This window comes from Mauremys reevesii, linkage group 3, assembly GCF_016161935.1.
Source record: "Mauremys reevesii isolate NIE-2019 linkage group 3, ASM1616193v1, whole genome shotgun sequence".
NCBI lineage: Eukaryota > Metazoa > Chordata > Testudines > Geoemydidae > Mauremys > Mauremys reevesii.
The window spans coordinates 167973206-168000386 of record NC_052625.1 but is presented as its reverse complement, the minus strand read 5'-3'; the positions used below and the strand labels follow the sequence as shown (position 1 = coordinate 168000386).

At 42.2% G+C, this 27181-nt stretch overlaps 1 protein-coding gene across 16 annotated transcripts in view; it reads right to left on the bottom strand.

Annotated features, from left to right (window-relative positions):
* The window catches only part of CSMD1 (CUB and Sushi multiple domains 1), a 1616238-nt gene that overhangs the window by 142473 nt on the left and 1446584 nt on the right, over positions 1-27181 (bottom strand). For all 16 annotated transcript variants that reach the window (XR_005595828.1, XM_039529053.1, XM_039529047.1 and 13 more), the window contains 2 exons: positions 10549-10737; positions 3093-3278 (listed from right to left, as the gene is read on the bottom strand). Coding sequence is in view for 15 of the 16 variants with exons in the window: in XM_039529053.1 (XP_039384987.1) it covers positions 3093-3278; positions 10549-10737 (375 nt within the window). In the remaining variant the exon portion in view is untranslated. The remainder of the gene's footprint in view (positions 1-3092; positions 3279-10548; positions 10738-27181) is intronic.

Below are 27181 nucleotides of genomic sequence, written 5' to 3'. Positions count from 1 at the left end.
ACAAAACTTAAAGAAGAGAATGACCTGGAGTCATTCCCATTTTTGCCCAGGTGCCCTTGACCGACCTCACTGAGGCCATCCAGGAGTACTCACAGGATGAGAGATGACGGATATCAGTCATACTCTACTGTCTGCCATCTGCAAGGCAAGGCAAGGCAAGGGGATGCTGCTGTGTAGCGCTGCAGCATTGCGTCTGCCAGCAGCATCCAGTAGACATACGGTGACATTGAAAAAAGGAGAGAAATGATTTTTTTCCCTTTGCTTTCACAGAGGGGTGGGGGGTGGAGGGGCTGATGACATACCCTGAACCACCCGCGACAATCTTTTTGACCCTTCAGGCTTTGGGAGCTCAGCCCAGAATTCAAATGGTTTTCGGAGAGTGCGGGAACTGTGGGATAGCTACAGTCGTCAGTCGCCCCTCCCTCCGTGAACGTCCATTTCATACTTTGGCTTTCTGGTACGCTAGTCTAAGCTTCTTAAGTTTCATGCAGCACTGTGTTGAGTCCCTGTTGTGGCCTCTGTCCATCATGGCCTTGGAAATTTTTTCAAATGTTTTGGCATTTCATCTTTTGGAACGGAGTTCTGATAGAACAGATTCATCTCCCCATACAGAGATCAGATTCAGCGTCTCCCATACGGTCCATGCTGGAGCTCTTTTTTGATTCTGGGACTGCATGGTCACCTGTGCGGATCAGTGTTCCATGCTGGGCAAACAGGAAATAAAATTCAAAAGTTCGCGGGGCTTTTCCTGTCTACCTGGCCAGTGCAGCCGAGTTCAGATTGTTGTCCAGAGCTATCACAATGGTGCACTGTGGGATAGCTCCCGGAGGCCAATACCGTCGAATTGTGGCCACACTAACCCTAATTCAAAATGGCAATCACGATTTCAGCGCTATTCCCCTCATCGGGGAGGAATACAGAAATTGATTTTAAGGGCCCTTTATATCGAAGTAAAGGGCTTCGTTGTGTGGACGGGTGCAGGGTTAATTCGATTTAACGCTGCTAAATTCAACATATACTCGTAGTGTATACCAGGCCTTAGAGGAAGAGGTGCAGAAGTTATCTTACAAGGCAGTGTCTGGGAAAAATCAATTTTATTAGAACTAAAGAACACAGAAGGCTGCTGCTGATCAGACATCTGAAAATAAAAAAGCTCACCATTAAACTGTGTTCCCCAAACACACTAAAATATATAATTTATTCATTTTAACCTTTTCTAAAGTTTTGACAAACTTTTTCTGGTGTACTTTATTCTGTTCATGCATAGATTTTAACACAGTATATGCTGCTGCAATAAATTTCCCATCTGTAATACTTCTTGGAAACTGGTTGACTCAAACTAATGGAATATATTAAATACGGTTTTTCACCTCTATGTCTTTGGTTCAAATCTGACCTAGGTTGGTAGCAATCATAGCTAGTTTATTTTTTTTTATGCTGTTTGGTGGCTCATGTGAAATGAACTGGTTTGTTGCCCGTTATCCACATTACATAAAACACTATTATAATTGACACATTTGAAGGCAATTTCATGAGAGAGGCTACTCAGACGCATTTCTATCATTAGCATTTAAGGTACATTAGTTGTGCTGTAATATTTCAGCCTCAGGCACTTTCACAGATATGTTGTCAAGTTGTGGACATCTGAGTGAATTTGTATATTTAATGCATATAGTCAATGGAAGCCTTTTTCAACTCAAAAGCTTGAAAAAGGAGAATCATGAAAAAAATGCTTTTTTGTCACTTTCTACCTCCATAGAGCTCACTTAAGCAAAACAATTATTAGATAACTTAAAATACAATTTAAAAGTGATTAAAACTCAGAGAGTATTTAAAGAAACCCACACTTGTACAATAGCATAGACTGCGTGACACAATATTGACAATGAATCTAAACTCCAAAACCTTTTTACAGTAAAACATACTACTTTCTAAATTCACATTGTCATTGCTATTTTCTTTACCCTACAATTAAAAATAAGCGACATTTATGGAGAATTGAAAAAAAAAGTGCTTCTCATGTTCAGAATCTAGAAAACAGGCACATACTGTTCCCAGGTTCTAGAACCTAAATTCACTGTCAACTGAGTATTTTGTAACATTAAGTATAGTACCTAAGATGGACAATATTTTTAAAAATTGAAGTCTATGCTCTAATATTTTTCCAGTATTTTTGCACATGAAAAGGACATCTAAAGCTCAAACTTAATTAATTGCATCGATTTTAATTTACTGCTATTAGTCAAGGTAGCACCAAGAGATCCCAATCAGAAGTAGGGTACCATTGTATTGGGCATTGTAGAAACATTTAAAGAGACAGTCTTTGACTTGAATAATGTACAACTTCAATTAAAACAAGTTGCAACAGGCAATTGTAACAGAAAATAGAGAAGGTAGAGAAGAGATCATTAACAACTAGGGGAACACATGTATGAGGTATGTTCATTATTTGTAGGCTTTAAGTCCTATGTCTTTAAAAGATACCTTGATTTTATGTTTGATGTATGAACCTCATTGTAAAACATATCAATTTTGTTTATACGAGTTCGTGCATACTTACACAGGTAGTATAATAATTCTGTTATCAACTTATGGGCTAGAGCCTCAGCTGCACTAAAGCTCTGATTTGTCACAGCTTGAAATGGATAAAGGTAACTTCATGCCACCTTTCTATTCCTGTGATCCTGGTGTTGGCTTGAGGGCAGTTTGGTCAGTAGCACAGGTGTGAGCAGCCTTGGGGCTGCACTAAACTGTTCCTAGCTACAGTGATCCCTAAAAGATAATTTTGCAGCTGGGGATAGGGCAAGGAGAAGGGTGAAGAGCTGAGTATGATAGCTTGACAGCAGGTGGAGATTCCCTTATGCTGAATAAATCTCTGTGTACCTCATTAAAATAGATTTAAGGCTGCTTTGCACTACTCTTAACATTAATAGCATTTGTGTATCATTCTAACTCATCACATACTGAATAAAAATTTACTCCTCAATATCCAATATGTGGGATCCTTGTACATTGGATCTAAATTTCACCACTGAAAACTTTTCTCAGCATACACAAAAGAAATAAGTTTGAAAAAATATATGCACACTTACGTTTACAGACAGGTGGCCTCCCTTTGTTACTCCATAATCCATCTTCTTGACACACTGCTGTTGCTTGTTGACTAGATTCTAGCTTGAAGCCCTCGTTACATTCATATATCACTCTACTGCCCAAAGTGAACTCATTACCTACAACTGAACCATTTCCTGGAGATTCTGGAATACCACACGACACAGCTGAGGGGGAAAAAAGATGGAAATCTAGTATCTTAAGGTATTTTTGAAAGTTATATTTACCCCCTATATACCAAAAAACATACATGCATAATAATACATTCATCATCAATAACTAGTGCAATTTCCTCCACATCTACAACTTTCTTACTAATCTGGGAATATTTTTAAAATGGATACATAAAATAAAGTATAGCCAATGTAGGCCAACTTTCTTCTCAATTAATCTATCATTTGTGCAATTTAGTAAATTCTGCAGTTACCATAGATGATATCAAATGGTCAGAATAACAGGCCATTTATTGGCTCAGAATCATCCATCAAGTATCCAAAATTACCAGGCTAAAGTCAAATAAAATATCAATGAAGGCGAAACCTCACATATCAAATAGTCTGCTAATGCTATGTTCCCACTTTCTCTGTAGTCTTTCCACACTTCCATCATTCCAATTAGGGAATGTCTACACTTCAAGATGGAGCTGTAATATCCAACTGGAGACATACCTGTGCTAACTCTGATCAAGCTAGCATGCTAAAAATAGAGTGCAGCTGCAGCAGAACAAACAGCAAGAGGGACTAGCCTCCCCAAGTATATACCTAGCATCCTGGGTGGGTATGTACTCAGTATAGCTAATCTCTCCCATTGCTCGCACTTCCGCAGCTACGCTCTATTTTTAATGTGCTAGCTCAGTCGGTGCTAGGTATGTCTCCTTAAGCTGGAAATTGTACCAATGCCGTGAAGTACAGACATACCTTAAGATTGCTACCTCAGAAAAAGGGGTGAATTCCTGTCCCTAGTGAACTCAGTGGCAAAATTCCCATTGACTCCAAGGGGGCAGGATTTCACCCAAGGTCTTTGGGACAGGGACACTTTCTTGGGATGTCCAGGAATGAGAGTCACCTTGTTATCCCTCCCCCCCCCAACTTTCCCCAGATCCAGCATGAGGGAGTGTTTCTTGTGGTGGCTGGATGTCAGCTCTGTGTCACGGCCAACCCTACAGCCACCCAAGCATGAGCCTTCGGGCTCTGCCAGTCCCTACTTTGCCTTGCAAGTTAACAACAGGTGCACCCCAAACTCTGAGCCACTCTGAAAACATCTCCTTGTAGTGTCCAGCTTCTGTTGCTGGACAATCACACTAATTACCAGGTTCACTACTTTCAAGGGAATAGTATGCACATTTCAGCTTGATTGATTCAACTGAGTTTTAACGCCAATATAACAATACTGCACTGTAACCTATTTATACTAAAAACAAATATAAATGTTTTATCAAAAGGAAAGAATTGTGAGATAGTGAGCCCAGCATATGGTATCTAACAATACCTCCTAACACAGGATTTTCAGATAAGGTACATTTCCGGAAATACCGTTGAGATCCCAGTGCCTGATGGGGCAAAAATCATTGTCGCTGGTGGTTCTGGGTAAATGCCTGGCAGATGCCATAGCATGGCAACCATGGAGCTTGGCGATTCAGCAGCGCTACACAGAAGCATTTGCTTTTGCATGACAGCAGAGATGGTTACTAGCCATATTGCACCATCCAAACCCTTCCATAAATTGGAACTGAGGATGATCATGGCTACCAGTCCCCTGGTCAATCAGCCAATATTGCACCTTCCATCGTTTTGTACCATTGGCTGATCAGCCAGAATGACTCCTGAGTCAATATCTAAAAATAGAATCTGTGCTGCCTAATATAGGCAAGTGTGCTAGAGAACCACCTGCTCTGTGTCAGAAATTATCTGTATGCTATTCACAGGGGGTGCTCCTGTAACCCCACCTGTTGATTCCGTTCTTCCCCAGCCTTTCTTGGCTACCCACTTGTGTGATGAATTAATAAAGAATGCAGGAATAAGACACACTGACTTGTTAGTGAGAAATGAGTGGAAGGCAGCCTCCAGCTGCTATGATAGTCCAGACAGGACATTAAGCAGTGTGTGGGAGAAAGCCCAGCATCCCACTGCAAGCAGTGTGTAGGAGAGAGCCCCAGCATCCACTGCTAGGGGCATCTGAATCTTTTCTTTACACATGAAGGGTGGGGCTGATGGAGCTCAGCAGCCCTGTTGCTATAATGAGGATGGTTACCAGCCATATTGCACCATCCATCCACCAGAAAAATTAGGGCCAATAGGCTGATTTTGTCCCATCAGCTGAAGCTGATCATGAGGATGGATTTCCTTTTTGCATGATCAGCTGATGCTGATGATGACTGCAGCATTCAGTAAAGATAGGGTGACATGTAAAAGTCAGAGGATTGTTTTTTTTTTCTCTGGGGGGGGGGGGGGGGGGGGTGAGTAGATTGCCGGCACTGTGTTTGACCGTAGAAGCATTTGGAGCTCAGCCAAGAATGCAAATAATTTTCAGAGGCTGCAGGAACTGTGGGATAGCTTCAGTCCTCCAGTCCATGAGCGCCCATTTGATTCTTTGGCTTTCCGTTACACTTGTCAGCTGCAGTGCGCTGAGTCCCTGCTATGGCGTCTGTCTGGAGATTTTAAAAAGGATTCTGAATTTCATCTTCTGATCACATCCGCATGGTCCATGCTTTAGTTTGATTTGATCGGAGCTCCACGCTGGGCAAACAGGAAATATTCAAAAGTTCGTGGGCTTTTCCTGTTTACCTGACCACTGCATCCGAGTTCAGATTGCGGTCCAGAGCGGTCACTGGTGCACTGTCTAATCCGATATGTTAATAAGAGCCATTAAAATCGATATAAGGTGCCTCCTAGTCTTAAGCTCCTAAAACCGATTTAAACGCCTAGTGTAGACCAGGGCTATGTCAGAAGCCTTTACCAGTGATGCCCAAGTCAATATAGCCCTTCTGCAGTTATCAAAGACTGCCCAGACAACTAATCACTCCCAGTGATTTCAGCAAAGATAATTGTAGAAGTAGGAACTTTTTTTTGTGGGGCTTTGTTTTAACATGCTTCACACTCCACAGGGGCTAATTCCTGGGTGCTTGATTAACTTGATAACTGGGAAAGATTTTTCACTTGCCCTATGCTGGCATTTAAAATAAAACAACAAGTTATTTCTTATTTCTTCTTCAAGTTTTATTTCTTTAGAAATATTTAGTCTTTTTAAAATAGCAACTTGGAGTATAAAACATAGCACAGTAGTTACATTAAGCCCCTTTAATTAAGGATTACATAGGAAACCAAACCCACATATGTACAGAATCACCTCCTTGCTCTGGTCCAGTCGCTGATATATCACTCTTTGATAAATATAACATAGAAATGAAATGTAAGTTTAAGTGTTATATTTATAAATATTAAACAGTATGGGATGAGCTTTGATGATAAACTAGGGTTGAAAAAGAAAAACTCTGCCCCATATGTACTTGCTCAATTGTAGGAAGCAATGCAACATTTTAACATAAAGAATTTTGCCACTGCATGTCTTCTTCTTTGGACCGTGGACTTTTATTTAAATTTTATAAAATCAACATTTGCCAAAAGAATAAAAGGCCAGCCTTTACCAGAAGCCTACTGAACACAAATGAGAAAAAAGATCAATTTAATTAATGGTATAATTTACCTGCTTCAGTGTACATGATTAATTTCACAATGCACTGTTACAGTACAATAAACATAACTCTACAAAGTTGTTTTCATTATTTCAAAGCTGTCACATTTGATGCATTTAAATTAAATACAACATAGTGTTTGGAATTTGATTACAATGAGACAAACTAGGCAATATGAAATGATAGATGTGGTTCATGTTCTTGGTTAGTGGTTTTTATTGTGTTTACTCCCATCTGGAATATGCCAAATTGTACACGCAAGTAGAACTGAAAGAATGTGACAAAAAACCCCCGCTTCCTTAAAAAATAAAGTCAATGTGAATTTTACAAACAGCCTAACACTAAATTTCCCACCATTTGAAAAGAACTTGACAGATGGGGAGCCTTTGCTGATGTAAGCAGAGTCAGGATGAGCTCTACCCTGACATCTGGTGCTGAATTGTGGTGAGTTGTGGAAAAGAACTTCAGGGGCTGATCTTGTTTGCATAGGCACACCCACCCCACCTAGCATGAGCCAAAAGGGTCACTTTGGCTGCTGTGGGATCCCCAGTTTCTCTGTTATTGGGGCAAGAAGAATAAAATGTTGTTACCCTGATTATGTGATTCAAGGACAATTAAACTGTTTTATGATAGAGGGACTCACCATCAACTAAATAGCACTCGCTAGACAAGGGACATTCCAAAACCCAGTGAATTGAGAGAGGCTGGGTATTTGTATTTGATGGTATGGGCCCCTTTTGAGAGCCTGAAATACCAATTGCACCTCATCCTCTCTCTACTGTAGAATATCAGAGCTAATTTTAATTCCATTAGAAGTCTAGTTACAGGCTGTTGAGCTGAATTTACTTTGGGCTAATGGTGCACCAGTACTGGGGCTTCCCTACTACAAGCTGAAATCACTGAGTGCTTGGGAGGGGGCTGATGATATGTTGCTGAGCAGCTGGCAGAGCAGAGCAGTTTCCAGGATGACTGGAGCGGCTTGCAGGACAGCTGGTGGAGCGGAGCAGTTCATAGAATGGCTGGAGCAGCTCATGGGACACCTGGTGGAGTGGAATGGCTGGTGGATTGGCTCACGGTGAAGGCTGCAGCAGAACCCCATGGAGAGGCGGGGTAGTCGGCCATGGACCATGTAAGGTGCCCCTTAACACCGCAATGCCCACCCCCTCCCTCTAGGCTGGGAGGTAAAACTCTGCAGATAAACTTTTGAACTCTGGGGCTGCACTGACCAGGCACAGAGACTTTTGGGTTGTTGGACTTTTGGGTGATTTTTTGAGTTGCTGGACTTAAGACCCTGAGGGGAAAAGAATATTGCCAAACTTACCTGGGAGAGAGGGGGTCTTTTGCTCATGGTTTGTGTTATGAATCCTGTGTGTGGTGTTTCCCCAATATAATGCCACATTGTTTCCCTCCTTTATTAAAATGGTTTTGCTACACTCAGGCTCCGTGCTTGTGAGAGGGGAAGTATCACCTCTTAGAGGCGCCTAGGGTGGTATGTAATTGTCCCAGGTCACTGGGTGGGGGCTCGAGCTGGTTTTGCATTTTGTTATTGAAACGGAACCCCTAGATACTGAACCCAGCCCTTATTCCTGCCAACTCAGATGGGCAGAAGGGTTACACTTATACTTTTAAATAGGTAGAAAGTTGAAATCACATCCTGTTTTTCTACCCCCTTAAAACTACCAAACTCTCCCCATTCCCAATTGCAATTACTGTTGTTTTTTATTTGTTTATTTGTTTTTTCTGTTGGTAGCAGGAATTTGGCAACATTTTCCTCCCACTCCCACAAACCCTCTCTTTCAGTTATTTTCTGTCAATGTAGAACAAACCTTGGCATGGCTCCTGAAGGGTTTACTTTGGGATACAACTGGGTTAATTCTAATTTCCTGGCAACTTTTTGTTTGTTTTATCTCTTCTCCCACCCCCGGGAGTAAGATATCAATTTCTGATTTAAGCCAGCACATGGTTAACTGTCTAAAAGTAAAAACATCAGGGTTCAAATTTAAAAAAATATTATATGTAGGCCTAACTTTGTTCTTCCTTTAATCAGTAGAAATCTGGGTATAATCCTACTAAATTCAGAACTCTTTCTATGGACTGAAGGAGCAGAATTTGGCCCTCTGTAACTTGAACAATAAATACATGAATCTGCTGCATTCACTTTATCAGCAAAATAGCTCTGTTAGCAGACAATGCTTTGCACTCTGGTTTGATGATAATATTGCAGAAGACTACTTAAAATCCAGGAATTCTAACATCCCCCTATTATTTCCATGATATACTACAGAATAAAAGGTGTATAATATTCCATTTTACTTTTAAAGTGCTTAAGCTGCACCAAACAGATCTGTTTGTCATATTAGCCCAAGCATGTTGCACAGAATATTGCACCTGCTGTGCCCTGATCTCAGTGTCTGCATCTGTTCCTCTCTTCTCACTTCCCTTTCACCATCTTCATTCCACCTAAACATCACACCTAGTCCCCTCTTACTTTTCTTCTCCCAGTCATATAGGAGCACTGTTGCTGATCTGTATATTCCTTAGGTTGCTAAGCTACTGCTGCTGCAGTAATTGCTAATGATAGCAGTACCTTCTGGTGCTACTTCAGTCACAGTCCATCTGTCTATTTGTTACTCATCTCTCTCTACAAATAATACTATAGTGGAAAGTGGTATTCCTGCTGCTACTGTTTGTCTGATTATGCTAATAGCTTTTAGACCAATAGTGTCCAAACAAAACATGTCAGCACTCATTGGCTTGAATAAAGTAACATAACAGCAAATACACAGTGACTTTCTGGAGCAAGCTTTGATGAAGAGAACTAACTAAAATGACATTTGGTCATTTAACAGCTGAGAGTAGTCAATGCCGTTAAACACATAAGTGCACTGAAGCTGTTCTCAGCTTCCCACGTGCTTGCTAAAATGACTAAGAACAGACTAAGAAAATTGCCCAATTCAATGAATGGGTCCAGACATTTTTCAGCTCAATGATTAGAAGAAACTTGCAGCCTGTGCCACCAACATGTACTTTGTACTTATGTATGAACACTTCCAGCTGGGTTATGAGCATTCAGAGAGTGAATAATGAATAGTTCTTTAACCTTAATTGTCATCATTGTTCTTATATTGCAGCAAGATATATTTCTTCCTAAGAGCCTATAATCAGTGCAAGCTGAAAAGCCTATTTACTGCCTAGAAAGTAGGATGCAACTTCAATTGCTCATAAATGTTCCCCCTCAAAAATATTCCTCTGTTTCTACAGTAAAGCTTTTCCTCTTAAATTTTTTTTTAAATCCTTTAGGATTCCTGAATCTATTCACATATACTGTGTGTGAGCACACTACATAAAAACACAGATACTTCAGTGATATATACCATAGCAATTCTTATACATAAATAAAACACACACACAGTATTTTGATTGACATGTTACTTTAACAAATTCTTCTCTGGTGTAACACTTATAAATTAAGCCCCAGTACCGATGGGGTTGGGGAGACAGAAAATATGGGATACTTTGTCCATTTTTAAGAAGTCGGGACACCTGCAGGAGGGCTTAAATAGGGGACTGTCTCTTCAAAAATGGGACATCTGGTCACCCTACACATAAGTAAATTTATATTCATGAGTAAGCCCACTGCGTTCATGGATAAGTATCCGCAAGATTGTGCAACACACTGTTCTTATTTTGTAACAGTTTTAGAGAGAAATGATGGAAACATACATAACAGCAATACAATATCTTACCATGGCAGAGCGGGGCAGGAGAATCCCATTGATACAGGCCATTCTGGTGACGTCTACAAGTTGCATTACTATGGCCAATCATTCTATATCCAGGCTTGCAGTAATAGTGCACTTTACTTCCAGTTGAACCTGCTGTTTTATTTACAGTTCCACCATTCTTCGGGATATTGTTTAAGCTGCAATAGGGAGCTATATACCAAAACCAATATAATTATAATTTTAAAAAGTTAGCAAACACATACAAATAACAATTCATCTTGGAATATTTAAAAAATGTTTGTGTAGTTTAAAAATCTATAGTATGTTTTGAATTACTATCAGAATTTTCATATATATATATAATATAAATGTAGAAATACCATGAGTTGGAGAAATATAATTTATATTCCACACATTCAGAACTCCTTTTATTGACAATACATTGTAAAAGCTATAAGAGTGAGCTTTGTTAATAACATACATAGTTGCCTCAGAACTTCAGCAACGTCACATTTGGTGAATAAAATCTCTCATAGACTTGATTAATTTATATCTAGGTCAATAGTTATATAATTTACTATGCACAAAGGCCAAATAGTTTTACATCTAGGCTGAAATTTCAACTTTGACTCCAGCCCCATTACTTCACTGGCTCACAATAACTTACATAAGATCCACACTTGGTAGGTCTTTCAGGTTTAGACCTAATCTCTCCCCTCCTATCATTTTAAGGAAGGACTTAGACCCCTATCATGTTGTTTTTCCATCTTTTCCACCTTCCTACTTTGCATCCAGTTGAGGCCATCAACCACTCATTTGGTTGGCTTGGTGGCTATTCAGGATAGAATTAACTACATCTCCTGTCAATTCTAGAGCAAATTTCAACTACAATCAATTAATTGTTTAAATAAATTTGTCTTCAGTTGAAACCTGCTACAGATGGCGACAGAGTTATAGCCACTTCCCTTCTGAGTATCAGCTAGTAGGCAGCTGAGAAAGTCACCAAGAGATGGGCATAATGAATACTAGTCAAGAAACATAGAAGCAGGAGCCAGATTTATGGCAAAATTACTCTCCTGTTGGGAGGTGAAATAACAAAATTTTCCAGGTAAAAGTTTTTTTTCCACCCATTGCTGTACTGCATAGGCTGCAACATCTCACAATTAGTATTGTTGTTTTGAACACTGTACTTCTGACTCACAGTTGGCACAAGTACTGATTGGAGCTATATTCAGGGATATATATTAAATGCCTCCAATATTAATTTCTATGACTACATAGGAAGAATTCCAAAATTCAGTCCAATGAACAGGTTGTTTGATGATAAAATCTGATCTGATTCAAGCTGTATAGGATATTTTACCATTGGAAAATGCTTGATACAAAACAATGAGACAGGATCAAACAAAATCTTGCTTCCCTTTATTAACTATTTCATAGATAATTACCTAGATTCCTATGGTTTGGAATTCAGCTGTAGTTGGATTCCTAAACTGCCTCAACCCCTTTAAAAAAATCCAGCCTAGAGCACCATTTTTTTTCAGTACAAAATATAGCCTGGAATATATTCCTATTGTATATCACAAAATTAATTGATACTGCAATCTGTAAAGAAATTAAAAATTTAAATGACAGGATATTGGATATGTTGTATGCATTAATTTATCATAGGCATTTACCTGCTACAAAATTGATTTATACGGTTGACACATTTTACAAACAATGATACAACTGTGCTATCCATATGTATTATTTTTATGTTATTAATATTTGTGATACTATCCCCTCCCCCTTCAGTTTTCAGTATCTAGGTATGGGATTTTGTTTGGTTTTGCTTGTTTTTTAGTTGAGTGAATGGTTAACAGTCATCTTTAAAAAGGAAAGAGTCTTGCTCCTATCTTATATTATAGGTGTGCTATCAGGGAAATCCTGGTCCAAAACAAAGGAGCAAATACCAAGGAGGGATAAGAGCTATTTAAGCTAAAGGGCAATATCAGTACAAGAACAAATGGATGTAAACTGGCTATGAATACATTTAGGCTGGAAATTAGAAGACTTCTGATTATTGGAAGAGTGAGGTTCTGGAGTAGCCTTCCAATAGTAGTTGTGGGGACAAATTTTACCAGTTTTCAGATGGAGTTCATTAAATTTATAAATAGGATTTGTGATGGGATTATTTGAGTCTGCAGGGAATGAAACTCAGTGACCCAGGAAGTTCATTGAAGTCCTATATTCTGTTTTTTGTAAAAAGCGGACTTTTATAAAGCCTACGACCAATTCAAATTTTTCCCTGACTTTATTTTTAAATTCAATGGATATATTTTTTTTCTTCATACAACAAGCATGACCTATTACTTTACACTATTTGCAACTTCAGACATTTCAGTATTGCATTAGTGTCTGAGAACCTGAAAGTGAAATTGTCTAGAAACTGATGATAAATTAAAGCTGACAAATATATTTTCATTGTCTAAACTGAGAGAATTGCAAAAGTAAACTGAATTAAAATATGAATTGGCTATTTAGTAATCTTTAAATACAAATTAATAACTTAGATTAGGAAACTATATGTGTTTTTATCTAATGATGTCCCCATATCATTCACCAAGACTGAATGGGTCATTTCTTTAATAGAGAATCGGAATGCCTGGACTATGGAGTACGTTTGTGCACTCCTATATTCCATTTCATAACACAATACACAAAGCCTGTGATTTTATCAAAGGCAACTTGGAAAAAAACATCTACAGCCTAATATTAAAGACACAGAAAGCATCAGCTTTTCTGATTTCCATCCTCATATCATACCTGGTAAAATGCAGTATTCTAGTATGCTGAGCCCTCACCACACCACTATTTCCAAGAGGAATTTTTGCTGTTATCTAAGAAGCCTTTATATGACACAAATGTAACTACAAATCCTTCCCACATCTATTGTACTGATCTTAAAATATGTAATGAATTATCTGTTCCTCCCACTGTCTGGGATGTTCCTCTGTTATTTAGAGATGGGCTGAATCAACAGGGCTTCAGTTTATTTTGAACAACCAAGTCCCAGATCAGGAGTGGTTCATCAGCCAGCAAACAGAGCTGTAAACAGGGGAGTTTCAGTGGGACTTCTGTTGGAGGAGCAGGTTTTTGTATTTTATGTATTGTATTTTGCAGTTTGTATGTGTGGAGGCTGGTAGGGGCAGTGTGCTGGGAGAGAAGCTGAGCCCTGCTTAGAGGGCGGGGCTTCTCTGATTAGGGGTCCTAAAAATGGCAGACAGCCAGTCAGGCAGCGGCCTAGACAGCTGCAGCGGCACAGTAGTCAGCAAACAGAGCTGTAAACAGGGGAGTTTCAGTGGGAGTTCTGTTGGAGGAGCAGGCTATGACCGATACAGAGGCAGCAGTAAAAGACACAATGAGGATGACTGGATGTGGAAGCTGCGGCATGTACATGATTCTGGAGGAGGTACCTGAAAAGAGTTTCGTCTGCATGAAGTGCCGACTGATAGAGCTGATGCAAGAAAAGATCCGAGGACTGGAGATGCAGGTGGAAACTCTGGTTGAGTTTAGATGGGGATTCGAGCAGATGATGGAGCAAAGACATGAGGCGGCTGAAGGGATAATCTCAGACTTGCAGATGGAAGTAGGACCAAAGAATTCTGAGGGGAGACTGCTGGGTGAGGAAAGTGGTAGGTGGAAGCATGTGACTAAGAGAACCAGGCAGAGGAAAAGACGGGCCAGTGAAGGAGAAATAGAGCTCAGGAACAGGTTTGCAGAGTTGGAAAATGAAGAAGGGGCACAGCAGGTGGTTGCTGAAGGTGAGAGGGCAAGAAAAAAGAGAAGAGCAGCTAGTCCTACAGGAAGAGGAGAAGAGTCAATGGAGACAACACCAAATATGAGCCCCAGGAGGATACGGGATGGGTTGCAGAGGATTTGCAAGGGTGAATAGGAATCGAGAGGACTTGCAGCCAGTGGGAGCAGGGGATAGACTGGAGAATCACGCTGTCACCAGGAAAAGGCAGGTCTACGTGATTGGGGACTCCTTACTGAGAAGAATAGACAGGCCTGTAACTAGATCTGATCCGGGAAACAGAAGGGTGTGCTGTCTGCCGGGTGCTAAGATACGAGATGTGGACCTGAGGCTGAAAAGGATCCTAACGGGAGCAGGAAAGAATCTGTTGATTGTCCTTCATGTGGGAACGAATGATACGGCTAGATTCTCACTGGAACGTATCAAGGGAGACTATGCCAGACTGGGGAAGACGCTTAAAGAAATCGAGGCTCAGGTGATCTTCAGTGGGATTTTGCCTGTTCCTAGAGAAGGGCAACAAAGGTGTGACAAGATTATGGCAATCAACAGATGGCTCAGGCAGTGGTGCTATAAGGAGGACTTTGGTATGTACGGCCACTGGGAAGCATTCAGGGACAGAGGACTGTTCTCTCGGGATGGACTTCACCTGAGTAAGGAGGGAAATAGGCTTCTAGGATGGAGGCTGGCACAACTGATTAAGAGAGCTTTAAACTAGGAATTGGGAGGAGGTGGTTGGGAGATGTCCAGGTAATCTCCATGCCGGAATTCAGCATTGAGAGGGAAGAAAACAAAGTAAGAGAGGATACAGCCGTGGGCAGAAGAATGGACATAAGGAGGAAGGGTAGTATACATACCAGTCTAATAGGTGATACTGGTGGTAGAATGTCTGTGCCTAACCGGGTAAAGAACGTCAGTGAAGCCAAACGGCAAAAATTAAGATGTCTGTACACTAATGCGAGGAGCCTAGGTAACAAAATGGAGGAACTAGAGCTACTGGTGCGGGAAGTGAAACCGGATAGGGATAAAAGAAACATGGTGGAATAGTAGTCATGACTGGAGTACAGGTATTGAAGGCTATGTGCTGTTTAGGAAAGACAGAAATAAAGGCAAAGGTGGTGGAGTAGCATTGTATGTCAGTGATGAGGTTAACTGTAAAGAAATAAGAAGTGATAAGACAGAGTCTGTCTGGGCAAAATTCACATTGAGAAAGAAAACTACTAGAGCCTCCCCTGAGATAGTGCTTGGGGTGTACTACAGACCGCCGGGATCTGATTTGGATATGGATAGAGACCTCTTTAATGTTTTTAATGAAGTAAATACTAATGGGAATTGTGTGATAATGGGAGACTTTAATTTTCCAGATATAGAATGGAGGACAAGTGCTAGTAATAATAATAGGGCTCAGATTTTTCTGGATGTGATAGCTGATGGATTTCTTCACCAAGTAGTTGAAGAACCAACAAGAGGGGATGATATTTTAGATTTGGTTTTGGTGAGTAGTGAGGACCTCATAAAAGAAATGGTTGTAGGGGACAACCTTGGTTTGAGTGATCATGAGCTAATTCAGTTCAAACTAGATGGAAGGATAAACAAAAATAGATCTGAGACTAGGATTTTTTATTTCAAAAGGGCTAACTTTAAAGAATTAAGGAAATTAGTTAGAGAAGTGGATTGGACTGAAGAACTCGTGGATCTAAAGGCAGAGGAGGCCTGGAATTACTTCAAGTCAAAGCTGCAGAAACTTTCAGTAGCCTGCATCCCAAGAAAGGGGAAAAAAATCATAGGCAGGAGTTGTAGACCAAGCTGGATGATCAAGCATCTCAGAGAGGTGATTAAGAAAAAGCAGAAAGCCTACAAGGAGTGGAAGATGGGCAGGATTAGCAAGGAAAGCTACCTTATTGAGGTCAGAACACGTAGGGATGAAGTGAGAAAGGCTAAAAGCCATGTAGAGTTGGACCTTGCAAAGGGAATTAAGACCAATAGTAAAAGGTTCTATAGCCATATAAAGAAGAAGAAAACAAAGAAAGAAGAAGTGGAACCGCTAAACACTGAGGATGGAATGGAGGTTAAGGATAATCTAGGGATGGCCCAATATCTAAATAAATACTTTGCCTCAGTCTTTAATAAGGCTAATGAGGAGATTAGGGATAATGGTAGGATGACAAATGGGAATGAGGATATGGAGGTAGATATTACCACATCCAATGTAGAAGCCAAACTCGAACAGCTTAATGGGACAAAATCAGAGTGCCCAGATAATCTTCATTCAAGAATATTAAAGGAACTGGCACATGAAATTGCAAGCCCATTAGCAAGAATTTTTAATGAATCAGTAAACTCAGGGGTTGTACCGTACGACTGGAGAATTGCTAACATAGTTCCTATTTTTAAGAAAGGGGAAAAAAGTGACCCGAGTAACTATAGGCCTGTTAGTTTGACATCTGTAGTATGTAAGGTCTTGGAAAAAAATTTGAAGGAGAAAGTAGTTAAGGACATTGAGGTCAATGGTAATTGGGACAAAATACAACATGGTTTTACAAAAGGTAGATCGTGCCAAACCAACCTGATCTCCTTCTTTGAGAAGGTAACAGATTTTTTAGACAAAGGAAACACAGTGGATCTAATTTACCTTGATTTCAGTAAGGCATTAGACACAGTTCCACATGGGGAATTATTAGTTAAATTGGAAAAGATGGGGAATCAATATGAAAATTGAAAGGTGGATAAGGAACTGGTTAAAGGGGAGACTACAACGGGTCATACTGAAAGGTGAACTGTCAGGCTGGAAGGAGGTTACTAGTGGAGTTCCTCAGGGATCAGTTTTGGGGCCAATTTTATTTATCCTTTTTATTACTGACCTTGGCACAAAAAGCAGGAATATGCTAATAAAGTTTGCAGATGACACAAAGCTGGGAGGTATTGCTAACACAGAGAAGGACCAGGATATCATACAGGAAGATCTGGATGACCTTGTAAACGGGACTAATAGTAATAGGATGAAATTTAATAGTGAAAAGTGAAAGGTCATGCATTTAGGGATTAAGAATTTTAGTTATAAATTGGGGACGCATCAGTTGGAAGTAACAGAGGAGGAGAAGAACCTCGGAGTATTGGTTGATCACAGGATGACTATGAGCCGCCAATGTGATATGGCTGTTAAAAAAGTGAATGCAGTTTTAGGATGCATCAGGCAAGGTATTTCCAGCAAAGATAAGGAGGTGTTAGTACCGTTATACAAGGCACTGGTGAGACCTCATCTGGAATACTGTGTGCAGTTCTGGTCTCCCATGTTTAAGAAGGATGAATTCAAACTGGAACAGGTTCAGAGACGGGCTACTAGGATGATCCGAGGAATGGAAAACCTGTCTTATGAAAGGAGACTCAAAGAGCTTGGCTTGTTTAGCCTAACCAAAAGAAGGTTGAGGGGGTATATGATTGCTCTTTATAAATATATCAGAGGGATTAATATTTAGGGAGGGAGAGGAATTATTTAAGCTTAGTACCAATGTGGACACAAGAACAAATGGATATAAACTGGACACTAGGAAGTTTAGACTTGAAATTAGACGAAGGTTTCTAACCATCAGAGGTGTGAAGTTCTGGAACAGCCTTCCAAGGGGAGTAGTGGGGGCAAAAAACATATCTGGCTTTAAGACTAAGCTTGATAAGTTTATGGAGGGGATGGTATGATGGGATAGCCTAATTTTGGCAATTAATCAAAGATCAGTTGCCAAATTATCAGCAGGTAAGTATGCCCAGGGGTCTGGGATGGGATGTTAGATGGGGTGGGATCTGAGTTACTACAGAGAATTATTTCCTGGGTGCTGGCTGGTGAGTCTTGCCCACATGCTCAGGGTTTAACTGATCGCCATATTTGGGGGGTCAGGAGGGAATTTTCCTCCAGGGCAGATTGGCAGAGGCCTTGGAGGTTTTTCGCCTTCCTCTGCAGCATGGGGCACAGGTCACTTGCTGGAGGATTCTCTGCAGCTTGAGGTCTTCAAATCACAATTTGAGGACTTCAATAACTCAGACATAGGTTAGGGGGTTGTTATAGAAGTGGATGGGTGAGATTGTATGGCCTGCATTTTGCAGGAGGTCAGACTAGATGATCATAATGGTCCCTTCTGACCTTCAAGTCTATGAGTCTATGTCCAGGTTCTATTTCTATACTAAGCATCAGTGTTCTCTTGGGATGGGGAATTCTGGATAAAAAGTTTTGATTTTGTCATACCACTTATATAGGAAATCCAACTGTGGTTTTCATTTTGGAAAGAGATTATTTTTTCTAGTAGCTCTTTGACTAGATTATCAATATAGATTTGCAGTCCGGGGAATGTAATGTGCTCTTAGCACAAAAGTGGGAGACTCCTTTCAAAGCAGTGGCCTTTGATGCTATATGCATACACCCTTGTATAATTAAATGCAAGATTCAGCACAAGATTTCTAAGAAACCACAACCCTAATCCCAGCCCAGTAACTAGAATCCATATTAAAAACACTGAAGAAATGTGGATCAATCCTGACATTCTGTTCAAAGAGTTATGGCTGTTTGCCCTTTGAGTGTTGTCAGTATAGAGGCAATGCTTGGGAGATGAAGTAATGGTAACAGCCCCCAAAGGAATGGAGTTGGAGGCAAGTCAGGAAGCAAGGATGGCTCAGTAAAAGGCTCTCTTTTGGGCCAAACTGAATATCATTTACAATCACAGTGACATTTGCGTACATACTTCAATTAAATGCATGAAATTATAGAAATACCCTTGATTGTCTAAAAAGGGAATTGACATTTAAAGAGGGACAATAAATATTACATTAATTTACTTTTCAACTAATTTAAGAAACAAAGGGATTATGTTTTTGAAGCAAGATGGTTAAAACTAAAGGCTTTTATTGGTTCTAGGAAAGCCTTAAGCAGCATTTAGTTTTGAATCTCTCAAGGGAAGTTGAGAATGACAGCTGAGGTTTAATACTATTTTCATTTCAGTCAAAAAAGAATTGCAAAGTGATCTTGACAGTTTTGCAGCTCTAAGAAGAAACTATTACCTATATGCTTGGATTATTTATTTTATTTTTTCTGCATTGCAGGAGAATTTATTAGCATGTTCTTTCTCTCTACTTTTTAAAATGTGGTCATATAAGGACAAACTATACTGAGGTGGCCAAACTTACTGATCTGCCAAGCCACATACAGCAATCTTCAAAAGTTTGAGAGCCATGCATGCCTGCCAGGGCTCGGGGCTTCATCCACATGGAAGGGGCCTGATGGGTCTCGGGGCTTCAGCCCCACTCCTGAATCCCCGAGCTCCAGCACGTACATGTCACAGAGCTGAAGCCACCAAACCCCCTTCCCTGCTGGGTGGAAGCCCCTACTCCTCCACCCCATTGCAAGGCAGAGGTCCTGAGCTCCCCTCCCCCAGTCTGGTAGGTGGAGAATGAGGGGAGCTGTGGGGGGCTCTGTGAGCCACCCTTTAATGGTAAAAGAGCCACAATCTGGTCACTCCTGAAGCATACAGTATGTGTGAGCCTTCCAAACAGCAACCTTAATGGGGCATAAAACAGGTGAGAGGTAGGCATCTGAATTACACAAAATGAGAAAACCCACTGAAAATGTTTCTTTTTTTTTTTCCTTTTTTCTGTTGTTGTTTTATTTATTACAGTAGCACCTAGGAACCTATCATAGATCAGAGTCCCACTGTACTAGGCATTGTACAGAAACATAACAACAAGATAATCCCTGCCCCAAGAAACTAAAAGTCCAAGTATAAGACAAGAGATGGATGAAACAAACAGGGGGACACAAGTTAACCATAAGACAATATGGGAGAAAGGAGAGACAGGGACTGTTTGGGTGAGGTGGCTGGGACTGGGAGAAGAGGCTAGAACTGGCCAGGGTCATTTCCTAATAGCTGAGTGCTTTATTAATAATATTGTTTTAACATAGTGAGGGACTGTGTGTGGGTGTCAGTGTGTAAAATATACATTTATAATAGCCACTTATTAGCAACAGACCCAGATTAGATCCACTTCAGAGTTTGTACAGAAATGCTCAGAGCCCCTGCTAGACAGACCCCTTTAAGCCTCATGCGGCACAAAGTTAATTGGGAAAGATGTCATGGATAGCCAGTATGTCAGAAACTGTTCCTGCAGTCTTCCCCTAGCCAAAAGTCCTATTCAACTGGAGTTCTGCCTGGGTCAGGAGTGTAGAACCACCACAGTATACACGAAAGAAATTTTTAAGTAAACGTCAAAATCAATATTTGTAAACTATCAGGTATTCTTTGGAAAGAAGGACATAGGGTTGCCAACCCTCCTTGATATGTCCTGGAGTCTCCAGGAATTAAAGATTAATCTTTAATTAAAGATTATGTTATGTGATGAAACCTCCAGGAATACATCCAAACAAAATTGGCAACCCTAGAAGGACAAGTAGGTCAGCAGCTGTTTTTTCTTTTCTTTTTTTAATTTTTTTTCTTTTTTTCTTTCCTTTTTTTTTTTTGCAACTAAATGCCGTAACATTAAAAAAGTAACATTTATTTTAAGCTTTTAGTAAAGCTTACAAGTGATAGCATCTGGGGAAAGGGTGGAGGAGAGTTTATGGTGTTTTATATCTGAATTCCTTCTGTATTCACTCTATATCGGGGGTAGGCTAACTACAGCTCGTGGACTGGATCCAGCCCATGGTGCCACTGGCACCAAGTCCCTGTGGCTCCCAGGTTTGGGGGCAGAGGGCTCCATGCATTGCCCTGGCCTCCAGGCACTGCCCCCCGCAGCTCCCATTGGCTGGGAATGGGGAACCGCGACCAATGGGTGCTTCGGGGGAGGTACCTGGAGGCGCAGCAAGGTCAGCGCATGCAGGAACCTCCGCCTACTCTCCCCCAGGGGCTGCAGTGCTTCTGGGAATGGTGCGGGGCCGGGGACAGGGCAGGCAGCCTGCCCTGGCCCTGGTGCGCGGTGCTGCCACCCTGGAGCCACTTGAGGTAAGCGGTGCTGGGCCAGAGCCCGAACCCCTCCTGTACCCCCACCCCCAACTCCCTCCCCTAAGCCCCCTTCCTTCACCTTGCACCCCTCCTGCACCCCAACTCCCTGCCCTGAGCACCCCGCACTCCACACCGCTCCTGTCCCCCTGCCCTGAGCCCCCTCCTGCACGCCGCACCCCTCCCCCTTCCCTGAGCTCCCTCATACAGCCCGCACTCCTCCTCTGCCCCAATCCCTTGCCTGAGCCTCTTCCTGCACACCCGCACTCCCTCCCACACCCCGCACTCCCTCCCACACCCCAACCCCTGCCCCAGTGCTGCATACAATTTCCCTACCCTGATGTGGCCCTCGGCCCAAAAAGTTTGCCCACTCCTGATCTATATAGTTTAGTAATCATTCAAAATGTGATCTTACTACTAAATCCATTGGAGTTGAGGGTGCTGAGTGTTCAACAACTTGCGGATCAGGCATTAACAGTGTTAGTAAAGAAGCAAGTATAAGGCAATAAAATAAAAAATGTCTAAAGGCTTGAGGGTCAGCTAGTGCCATAGGAAATGTCAATGTCAAAATTCCAGCCACTATCACCTGCACTCCATTTCTGTGTTTCAATGGGAATCAATGGGATAGAATGCTTATAATGTATTCCAACCTCATTCCTACAACTACAGAGATAAAATATTTTTCTTTTCCAATAAGACTTCTGAGACAGGTGCTGCACTGACTCTATGAGAGGATTAGCAGGTACGAGTGCAGTGATGCAGGAGTGCATTTGTCTAGGAACAACAAACCTTTCACCCACATTAATGACAAAGTGTAAGCCAGCCACTGCATTGACCTGAACTAGTATTGCATTATAGATTTAATTTACTTTTCTCAGTGACATATCAGCAAAGATCTTTCAAGGCCTTCTAAGTATTAATGTTTTCTTCAAAGTAACACATTTGTACATTTTCAGTTCACTTATATCGGCAATGCCCATTTGTCAATTTTGACTAAAGACCAGCCAGTTGTAGCTGTATCAGTGCAAGGATATTAGAGAGACAAGGTGGGTGAGGTAATATCTTTTATTGGTCCAGCTTCTGTTGGAGAGAGAGACAAGCTTTTGAGACACACACAGCTCTTCTTCAGGTCTCAGAAACGTACTCCCAGCGTCACAGCAAAATGCAAGGTGGCAGGGCTGCCCAGAGGATTCAGGAGGCGGGTCCCAGGGTGGAAGGACCCCCTGCCGCTGAATTGCAGCTGAAGACCCGGAGTGGCAGAAGCTCCGGGGGCCCGAGCCCCGCGAGAGTTTTCCGGGGCCCCCGGAGTGAGTGAAGGACCCCGCTCCAGGGGCCCCGAAAAACTCTCGTGGGGGCTTGGGGCAAATTGCCCCAGTTCTCCCACACCCCCGGGCGGTCCTGCAAGGTGGAACAGATTGTTTAGCATAAGTAGTTAGGACATATTGTAAACGACTGTGACAGGGTATGCCAGGCCCTTTGATGCTCCCTGCTGGAGGCCCTGCAATCCTACCACACTGAGGAAAAGGAGCAGTGAAGGTGGGTCCTCCCGACCTTCCTAGAAAGGCTGCAGGGAAGCAGCCAATCAGAGCTCAGCTGGCTCACTTAGAGGGACATACAGGACCTGAGCAGAGCAGTCACTGGCTGGGACCAGAAAGGTAAAGAAGTAGAGGAAGACTGTGAGATTCCATGGGTAGAGAGACTGGAGAGAAACCCTACTCAAGCAGGGATAGGACTGTGAAGTTTTCCAGGTGAAGAGGCCTTGGAGAGAGAACCCTGACTGAAAGGGGGCAGAGACAGTTACAAGCTCTCCAGGCAAACAGTGCTTCTATATCCTGGGAAATTTCCCAAAATCTGGGAATTTTTGAGTAACATGTTTGAATGAAAATTCCCAATTTCCCAAGTTGAAACATTTTCCTCACAAATTCCCAGGTTTTGGAAAATTTCCCAGGATACAGAAGCACTGTAAAAAACTTTATCTGGGAATTTGTCATCAGATTTGGGAAATTTTTAGCGCTAGGTTGGGAAAAGTTGCCGTATAGTTGGGATATAGAAGCCCTGCAGGCAAAGAGGCCTGAGATAATACCCTGAGAAATTAGGACAGAGACTGAGAAACTCTCTAAGGAGGCCTAGTAGAGACCCTGCTTAAACAGGGAGCAGACAGAGAACCCAAGAATGTGATGGGACAGTGGGAAGCAGCCCAGGGAATGCAGCAGTAGCAATTAGCAAAGAAAGCAGCACATGGCTGCTACCTGTAGGGTTTCTGGCTTGAGACCCAGAGTAATGGGCAGACCTGTGTCCCCCCACTGGCAACTGGCAGAGTGGCCAAAGCCCCGAGAAGGGGACAAGATTTGTTTTGGAACCGGAGACAGGGGCTAGAATTTAAATAGGCCAGGAGACAGGGCTGAAGACTTTGAGAAGGCCAATTTTTTGTTGGATTGTATTATCCTGGAAAGGGTTCCTTCATGTGTCTGTGTGTGACTAAGCCGGTAGGCTGAGCTGCTGAAGACCTACCCGATGAAGGCAACTGTCAACAGGGGGTGCTGGGAACATAAAAAAGAAAGAGTGTAGGATTGCACCTAGCTGGTAGGAACCGCACATGAGAGGTGAGTATCTTTCCCTCCCTTCCTCCTGTTCCCCCACCTCTCCTGGTCACAGGGCCTATTCAAGGTAGAATGGCCCATTAACATCTCTGCAGTCATAGGACAAAAAGACTGCAGAGATGTGGGTTATGGCTTATTACCAAGATCTGTAACCCACTAACCCCCTCTTTTTGTCCTATGACTGCAGAGGTGTTTACACGTCTACCTTAAATGGTTCATTGCAGTATGTGCTAACTACTTATGCTAAATAATCTGTTCCACCTTGCATTTTGCTGTAACTCTGGGAGTACCTTTCCAAGACCTGAAGAAGAGCTCTGTGGGGCTTGAAAGCTTGTGTCTCTTGTGACATTACACTCCATATTCTCTATAGAAATATGCTTATGATATGGATATGGCATAAGTGAGATATACTTTATGCAAGATGGCTTATGTAAGATATTGTTGGAAAGTTATGATTTACTGAATGTGATTATCCAAATTGTAGGCCTGTATCATTTCTGTATCTGGAGTTAGGAATATTGACTATGTAGCTGTATTTCAAATGTGTTACTTTGGGTGTCACCCCCAACTAGCCCCTCAGGTACAACAATGAAAAAGACAAACAGGGCTGATGGCCCATTAGCAAAGACAATGGACTGTGAAAGGGTTTAGTCTTCCTGTGGACACTTCAGACAACCTGCGAGCAATCGCTGCCACAGCCCTGAAGAGATATGGGTCCAAGTGACCTGGTACGGGACCCTCACGTTGGAATGCCAGTATTTTTCCACTGGAAGACATAGGGTTCATGCCTTACACAATAACTATATATGGCAGGGGAGTGATGTCATCAAGGTTCTCCTCTGCCTCCCCACCCAAAGAGACACTGGGAAACATCTAGAAGCAAGAACTAAACCGAAGGGGAGAAGAGTTGAGCCGAAGCTGTAAATGGTCTAACTTGTGCATAATAATACCTGAGGTCTCAAGCTGCAGGCCAGTACAGCTGCCTTTCAAGACTTTCCATAATCTGCCTGTGACAATATCTCCTTCCCTACACTCACACTCTTTCTCTCTAATATCACACAGACACAAAATAATTTATCATTTCTCAAATAAAATCAATGAGGTGACAAATTTGGGGCTCTTTCCTCTCCCACAACAGAGAAATCCTCCCCAGTTGCTGCATAAATGATCTCTGTGGTAAGTGTCTAGAGCCGAATGTGTGTGTGGGTGGGGGAGAGAGAATTTTATCATTTCTCAAATAAAATCAATGAGGTGACAAATTTGGGGCTCTTTCCTCTCCCACTATTTATTTAGTCCCAAATAGCACTGAAAGCTCAGCTTTGCTTTTTTTACTTTCTTTGGGATTAGAAGTTGGCACTGTGAGGCAGGAGGAAGGCTCCCTGAATCTATGTCCTGGTGCACTCAAAAAGGGAACAATCTGGCTCTCAATAAAATATTTTCTGAAGTGAAAAAAATTAAAATGTTTTGTTAGTCATTGAAAACCTTGAGAGATACACAACCATATATGGCTCAAACACAGCAAAACCAATATGTTTTAGTGACATAGATAGTACAATAATCAGTGCAGAAAGACTTTTCCTCCCCATAGATGCTGCATAAATGATCTCTGTGGTAAGTGTCTAGAGCCGAATGTGTGTGTGGGTGGGGGAGAGAGGTTTATTTTATCCCATAAATGGTGACAAGGCCAATGGATCCACACACAGCGGCAAATCTTGTTCCAGCCTTCATGGTTACAGTGACATCATTGGCAATGGAACTACCCTTATTCCACTAAAAAACTGGAGGGCAGGATTTTGCAGACTATTCAGTTGGTTCACATTCCCTGCATAGAGCCCCAGTGCAGCAGTTTAAATTTAGATATGAAGGACGTGGCATGGTTGGGCCAAGGCAGACCTGCCGATGGGGGCGAGAGGGGGAAAGGTGGCAACTGTCCAGGGGCCTGGGCGATTTAAAAGTGCCCTTTTCCTTCCTGCCCTTGCTCTGTACTGCTCCTGAAAGTGGCCAGCACATCCCTGTGGGCCCTGGGGAGGGGATCTCTGTGTGCTGCCCCCAGCCCAAGTGCTGATTCCACAGCTCCCATTGGCCAGGAACTGTGGCCAATAGGAGCTCTGGGGGTGGTACCTGTGGGCAGAGGTGTGTGGAGACCCCCTGGACTCCCCACATAGGAGCCACTGCCAGAGGAGTGTGCTGGTCGCTTTCAGGAACCACCCAAGGTAAGCACCGACCCCCTGATCTCCTCTGGCACCCCAACCCCTACCCCAGCCTAGAGTCCGTACCCCAGCTTAGTCTGCATGTTTCATTTTATTTGTTTAGTAACCTGCTTTGTTCTGTATGCTACCTCTTTAACCACTTAAAATCTACCTTTTATAGTTAATAAACATTTCTTGATTATAATATAACCCAGTTTGTGCAATTCATAATTCCAGGGGGAGGGGAGAGGCTGTGCATACCTTCCTCCACATCATAATATACCTTTGGGTCTGCACTCCAAGGGAGATGGGCACCTGAGTACTGGGGCAACTCCCTTAAGTCTTCCCAGAGCTGATCTCAGTGTCTGTGCCATTCTGCAGTTGGGTGTGGCCCTGCCTGTGTGCATGCTGGAGGAAGCTTAAGAGCCTGGCACAGCAAGACAGGTAAAAAGGGGGTCCATGCTGGCAGAACAGGTGGGCTCAGTGGTATCTCAGCTCATCATGTGGCATCTTAATGGGGGGGGGCAACTCGTCACATCTCTCACCAACAAAAGTTGGTTAAATAAAAGATATCACCTCACCCACCTTGTCTCAACCAGGAAAATGACTGCCTGGCTTGTCATACTGCAATGCTTTACGACACATCACCAGTCAACTAATGCATGGACAGCAGCAGCATGGGTATACGCTGGTCTGTATTTGCAAGATCATACATTTTCTTTCACTAATATAATCTCTTGCTGGATCATTTAAAACATTTAGGCTAAGATTGTCAATGTTGCCCCAGGGATTTAGATGCAAAATTCCCAAATAAAATTAATTTGAATTGAGTGTCAAAATCCCTTAGGTCACTTTGTAAATCCCAGCATTAGTGTTAATAATGTGATATTCTCTAATTATTCATTTATAAGGGAGCTGCCTAGTCTATCCAGAGCGTGCTCCCTGCACCCCCTCCCACACCCAAACTCCCTCCCAGAGCTCCCACCCCACATCCCCTCCTGCAAACAAACTCCCTCCCAGAGCCCGACTCCTCAACCCTTTCCTCACCAAAACTCCCTCCCAGAACCTGCACCCTTCACACCCCCCCCGCACCCA